This window comes from Eucyclogobius newberryi, unplaced genomic scaffold, assembly GCF_026437365.1.
Source record: "Eucyclogobius newberryi isolate DKJ021-1_F unplaced genomic scaffold, fEucNew1.0.hap1 SCAF_5, whole genome shotgun sequence".
NCBI classification, from domain to species: Eukaryota; Metazoa; Chordata; class Actinopteri; order Gobiiformes; family Gobiidae; genus Eucyclogobius; species Eucyclogobius newberryi.
Genome location: NW_027316167.1, coordinates 3,295,867 through 3,302,510, shown reverse-complemented (window position 1 = coordinate 3,302,510; position 6,644 = coordinate 3,295,867). Strand labels below are relative to the sequence as shown.

Sequence of the window (6,644 nt, the reverse complement as noted above, 5' to 3'; positions counted from 1 at the left end):
AACTGGTTTAGCCCTGGTTTAGACCTGGTTTAGACCTGGTTTAGCCCTGGTTTAGACCTGGTTCATACCTGGTTTAGACCTGGTTCAGACCTGGTTCAGATCTGGTTCAGATCAGGTTCAATCCTGGTTTAGACCTGGTTCAGACCTGGTTCAGATCTGGTTCAGATCAGGTTCAGTCCTGGTTTAGCCCTGGTTTAGACCTGGTTTAGACCTGGTTTAGCCCTGGTTTAGACCTGGTTCATACCTGGTTTAGACCTGGTTCAGACCTGGTTCAGATCTGGTTCAGATCAGGTTCAATCCTGGTTTAGACCTGGTTCAGACCTGGTTCAGATCTGGTTCAGATCAGGTTCAGTCCTGGTTTAGACCTGGTTTAGACCTGGTTCAGACCTGGTTCAGACCTGGTTTAGACCTGGTTCAGACCTGGTTCAGACCTGGTTTAGACCTGGTTTAGACCTGGTTTAGACCTGGTTTAGTCCTGGTTTAGTCCTGATTTAGACCTGGTTTAGACCTGGTTTAGTCCTGGTTTAGACCTGGTTTAGACCTGGTTCAGACCTGGTTTAGCCCTGGTTTAGAACTGGTTTAGCCCTGGTTCAGACCTGGTTTAGCCCTGGTTTAGAACTGGTTTAGCCCTGGTTCAGACCTGGTTCAGATCTGGTTCAGATCAGGTTCAGTCCTGGTTTAGCCCTGGTTTAGACCTGGTTCAGACCTGGTTTAGTCCTGGTTTAGACCTGGTTTAGACCTGGTTCAGACCTGGTTCAGACCTGGTTTAGACCTGGTTTAGACCTGGTTTAGACCTGGTTTAGTCCTGGTTTAGTCCTGGTTTAGTCCTGATTTAGACCTGGTTTAGACCTGGTTTAGACCTGGTTTAGACCTGGTTTAGACCTGGTTTAGTCCTGGTTCAGACCTGGTTTAGACCTGGTTCAGACCTGGTTTAGCCCTGGTTTAGAACTGGTTTAGCCCTGGTTTAGACCTGGTTTAGACCTGGTTTAGCCCTGGTTTAGACCTGGTTCATACCTGGTTTAGACCTGGTTCAGACCTGGTTCAGACCTGGTTTAGACCTGGTTTAGACCTGGTTTAGACCTGGTTCAGACCTGGTTCAGATCTGGTTCAGATCAGGTTCAATCCTGGTTTAGTCCTGGTTTAGACCTGGTTCAGACCTGGTTCAGACCTGGTTTAGACCTGGTTTAGACCTGGTTTAGACCTGGTTCAGACCTGGTTCAGATCTGGTTCAGATCAGGTTCAATCCTGGTTTAGACCTGGTTTAGACCTGGTTCAGACCTGGTTCAGACCTGGTTTAGTCCTGGTTTAGACCTGATTTAGACCTGGTTCAGACCTGGTTCAGACCTGGTTCAGACCTGGTTTAGACCTGGTTTAGACCTGGTTTAGACCTGGTTCAGACCTGGTTTAGCCCTGGTTTAGAACTGGTTTAGCCCTGGTTTAGACCTGGTTTAGACCTGGTTTAGCCCTGGTTTAGACCTGGTTCATACCTGGTTTAGACCTGGTTCAGATCTGGTTCAGATCAGGTTAAGTCCTGGTTTAGCCCTGGTTTAGACCTGGTTCAGACCTGGTTTAGACCTGGTTTAGACCTGGTTTAGTCCTGGTTTAGTCCTGGTTTAGTCCTGGTTTAGTCCTGATTTAGACCTGGTTTAGACCTGGTTTAGACCTGGTTCAGACCTGGTTTAGTCCTGGTTTAGACCTGGTTTAGACCTGGTTCAGACCTGGTTCAGACCTGGTTTAGACCTGGTTTAGACCTGGTTTAGACCTGGTTTAGTCCTGGTTTAGTCCTGGTTTAGTCCTGATTTAGACCTGGTTTAGACCTGGTTTAGACCTGGTTTAGACCTGGTTTAGACCTGGTTTAGACCTGGTTTAGTCCTGGTTCAGACCTGGTTTAGACCTGGTTTAGACCTGGTTTAGACCTGGTTTAGACCTGGTTCAGACCTGGTTCAGACCTGGTTTAGACCTGGTTTAGTCCTGGTTTAGACCTGATTTAGACCTGGTTCAGACCTGGTTCAGACCTGGTTCAGACCTGGTTTAGACCTGGTTTAGACCTGGTTTAGACCTGGTTTAGTCCTGGTTTAGTCCTGATTTAGACCTGGTTTAGACCTGGTTTAGTCCTGGTTTAGACCTGGTTTAGACCTGGTTCAGACCTGGTTTAGCCCTGGTTTAGAACTGGTTTAGCCCTGGTTTAGACCTGGTTTAGACCTGGTTTAGCCCTGGTTCAGACCTGGTTCAGATCTGGTTCAGATCAGGTTCAGTCCTGGTTTAGCCCTGGTTTAGACCTGGTTCAGACCTGGTTTAGTCCTGGTTTAGACCTGGTTTAGACCTGGTTCAGACCTGGTTCAGACCTGGTTTAGACCTGGTTTAGACCTGGTTTAGACCTGGTTTAGTCCTGGTTTAGTCCTGGTTTAGTCCTGATTTAGACCTGGTTTAGACCTGGTTTAGACCTGGTTTAGACCTGGTTTAGACCTGGTTTAGTCCTGGTTCAGACCTGGTTTAGACCTGGTTCAGACCTGGTTTAGCCCTGGCTTAGAACTGGTTTAGCCCTGGTTTAGACCTGGTTTAGACCTGGTTTAGCCCTGGTTTAGACCTGGTTCAGACCTGGTTTAGACCTGGTTCAGATCTGGTTCAGATCAGGTTCAATCCTGGTTTAGACCTGGTTCAGACCTGGTTCAGATCTGGTTCAGATCAGGTTCAGTCCTGGTTTAGACCTGGTTTAGACCTGGTTCAGACCTGGTTCAGACCTGGTTTAGACCTGGTTTAGTCCTGGTTTAGTCCTGATTTAGACCTGGTTTAGACCTGGTTTAGTCCTGGTTTAGACCTGGTTTAAACCTGGTTCAGACCTGGTTTAGCCCTGGTTTAGAACTGGTTTAGCCCTGGTTTAGACCTGGTTTAGACCTGGTTTAGCCCTGGTTTAGACCTGGTTCATACCTGGTTTAGACCTGGTTCAGACCTGGTTCAGATCTGGTTCAGACCTGGTTTAGACCTGGTTCAGACCTGGTTCAGACCTGGTTCAGACCTGGTTTAGACCTGGTTTAGTCCTGGTTTAGACCTGATCTAGACCTGGTTCAGACCTGGTTCAGACCTGGTTCAGACCTGGTTTAGACCTGGTTTAGTCCTGGTTTAGACCTGGTTTAGACCTGGTTTAGCCCTGGTTTAGCCCTGGTTTAGAGCTGGTTTAGCCCTGGTTTAGACCTGGTTTAGACCTGGTTTAGCCCTGGTTTAGACCTGGTTCATACCTGGTTTAGACCTGGTTCAGACCTGGTTTAGATCTGGTTTAGCCCTGGTTTAGACCTGGTTCATACCTGGTTTAGACCTGGTTCAGACCTGGTTTAGATCTGGTTTAGCCCTGGTTTAGACCTGGTTCAGACCTGGTTCAGACCTGGTTCAGACCTGGTTCAGACCTGGTTTAGATCTGGTTTAGACCTGGTTCAGACCTGGTTCAGACCTGGTTCAGACCTGGTTCAGACCTGGTTTAGATCTGGTTTAGCCCTGGTTTAGACCTGGTTCATACCTGGTTTAGACCTGGTTCAGACCTGGTTTAGCCCTGGTTTAGCCCTGGTTTAGACCTGGTTCAGACCTGGTTTGGTTTAAACGTTCTGTTCTGTCCACAGAAGAGGCCTGGTGTGAAGCCCGTCCCTTGAGGAGCAGCTGCTGCTCTGAAGTCATGCAGTGTTCGTGGAAGTCCGTAGTGCTCTTGGCGTTGGCGTCGGTGGCCATCCAGTACACGGCCATACGATCTTTGACCTCCACCTCTTACCTGCTGTGCCCCGCCCACTCCAACAGCAGCTCCACCCCCTTCTCCACTGACCCCGCCTTCGAGCGCGAGGACCTGAGGTGAGACTCTTTATAGACTATTAGTGTTGGGATCTACTTTTGTGGACATTGGTTAGAAAATAGACGTGCCACAAAGAAAATACATCGAAGGCTTGTAATTTCAAAACACACAAAAGGGCGTTCACACCAGGACAAAACCAGGACTAGAACAGGTCTAAACCAGGACTAAACCAGGACTAGAACAGGTCTAAACCAGGACAAAACCAGGACTAGAACAGGTCTAAACCAGGACTAAACCAGGACTAGAACAGGTCTAAACCAGGACAAAACCAGGACTAGAACAGGTCTAAACCAGGACAAAACCAGGACTAGAACAGGTCTAAACCAGGACAAAACCAGGACTAAACCAGGTCTAAACCAGGACAAAACCAGGACTAGAACAGGTCTAAACCAGGACTAAACCAGGACTAAACCAGGTCTAAACCAGGACTAAACCAGGACTAGAACAGGTCTAAACCAGGACAAAACCAGGACTAGAACAGGTCTAAACCAGGACAAAACCAGGACTAGAACAGGTCTAAACCAGGACAAAACCAGGACTAGAACAGGTCTAAACCAGGACAAAACCAGGACTAGAACAGGTCTAAACCAGGACAAAACCAGGACTAGAACAGGTCTAAACCAGGACAAAACCAGGACTAGAACAGGTCTAAACCAGGACAAAACCAGGACTAGAACAGGACTAAACCAGGACAAAACCAGGACTAGAACAGGTCTAAACCAGGACAAAACCAGGACTAGAACAGGTCTAAACCAGGACAAAACCAGGACTAGAACAGGTCTAAACCAGGACTAAACCAGGACTAGAACAGGTCTAAACCAGGACTAAACCAGGACTAGAACAGGTCTAAACCAGGACTAAACCAGGACTAGAACAGGTCTAAACCAGGACTAAACCAGGACTAGAACAGGTCTAAACCAGGACAAAACCAGGACTAGAACAGGTCTAAACCAGGACTAAACCAGGACTAGAACAGGTCTAAACCAGGACTAAACCAGGACTAGAACAGGTCTAAACCAGGACTAAACCAGGACTAGAACAGGTCTAAACCAGGACTAAACCAGGACTAGAACAGGTCTAAACCAGGACTAAACCAGGACTAGAACAGGTCTAAACCAGGACAAAACCAGGACTAGAACAGGTCTAAACCAGGACTAAACCAGGACTAGAACAGGTCTAAACCAGGACTAAACCAGGACTAGAACAGGTCTAAACCAGGACAAAACCAGGACTAGAACAGGTCTAAACCAGGACAAAACCAGGACTAGAACAGGTCTAAACCAGGACAAAACCAGGACTAGAACAGGTCTAAACCAGGACTAAACCAGGACTAGAACAGGTCTAAACCAGGACTAAACCAGGACTAGAACGGGTCTAAACCAGGACAAAACCAGGACTAGAACAGGTCTAAACCAGGACTAAACCAGGACTAGAACAGGACTAAACCAGGACTAAACCAGGACTAGAACAGGTCTAAACCAGGACAAAACCAGGACTAGAACAGGTCTAAACCAGGACAAAACCAGGACTAGAACAGGTCTAAACCAGGACTAAACCAGGACTAGAACAGGACTAAACCAGGACTAAACCAGGACTAGAACAGGTCTAAACCAGGACAAAACCAGGACTAGAACAGGACTAAACCAGGACAAAACCAGGACTAGAACAGGTCTAAACCAGGACAAAACCAGGACTAGAACAGGTCTAAACCAGGACAAAACCAGGACTAGAACAGGTCTAAACCAGGACAAAACCAGGACTAGAACAGGTCTAAACCAGGACAAAACCAGGACTAGAACAGGTCTAAACCAGGACTAAACCAGGACTAGAACAGGTCTAAACCAGGACTAAACCAGGACTAGAACGGGTCTAAACCAGGACAAAACCAGGACTAGAACAGGTCTAAACCAGGACTAAACCAGGACTAGAACAGGACTAAACCAGGACAAAACCAGGACTAGAACAGGTCTAAACCAGGACAAAACCAGGACTAGAACAGGTCTAAACCAGGACAAAACCAGGACTAGAACAGGTCTAAACCAGGACTAAACCAGGACTAGAACAGGTCTAAACCAGGACTACTTCTCACACCTGCCAAAAAACGTTATGACTCAAAGTCCTTTCAAAGGACAATCACATGCTTGGTATTGAAGCTAAATCTAAAACATGAAGAGGTGGTGGAGTGAACAGCACATATGCCGGGCTCCATCTCGGTGGTGGAGTGAACAGCACATATGCCGGGCTCCATCTCGGTGGTGGAGTGAACAGCACATATGCCGGGCTCCATCTCGGTGGTGGAGTGAACAGCACATATGCCGGGCTCCATCTCGGTGGTGGAGTGAACAGCACATATGCCAGGCTCCATCTCGGTGGTGGAGTGAACAGCACATATGCCGGGCTCCATCTCGGTGGTGGAGTGAACAGCACATATGCCAGGCTCCATCTCGGTGGTGGAGTGAACAGCACATATGCCAGGCTCCATCTCGGTGGTGGAGTGAACAGCACATATGCCGGGCTCCATCTCGGTGGTGGAGTGAACAGCACATATGCCGGGCTCCATCTCGGTGGTGGAGTGAACAGCACATATGCCGGGCTCCATCTCGGTGGTGGACTGAACAGCACATATGCCAGGCTCCATGTGCAGCTTTACCTTCCCATATTCTCCCGTCTGTGATAAAAGTGGACATGCCATCTAGAGATAAAGCCTCCTTGAGTCACTCAGTATTCTTAGTACAATGTAAATGTCACAGAATATGTCTTTTCTTGGGCAGAGACGGCTGTGACGAGGGGCACTGTGATAAATTGTGAA

General features: G+C 47.9%; 1 protein-coding gene across 1 annotated transcript in view; it reads left to right on the top strand.

Annotated features, from left to right (window-relative positions):
- Positions 1 to 3,606: 3,606 nt before the first annotated feature.
- chst1 (carbohydrate (keratan sulfate Gal-6) sulfotransferase 1) overlaps positions 3,607 to 6,644 on the top strand; it is an 87,824-nt gene continuing 84,786 nt past the window's right edge. Inside the window, exon 1 of the mRNA XM_072464490.1 lies at positions 3,607 to 3,834. Within this exon, the coding sequence (XP_072320591.1) occupies positions 3,665 to 3,834 (170 nt within the window). The 5' untranslated portion in view covers positions 3,607 to 3,664. The remainder of the gene's footprint in view (positions 3,835 to 6,644) is intronic.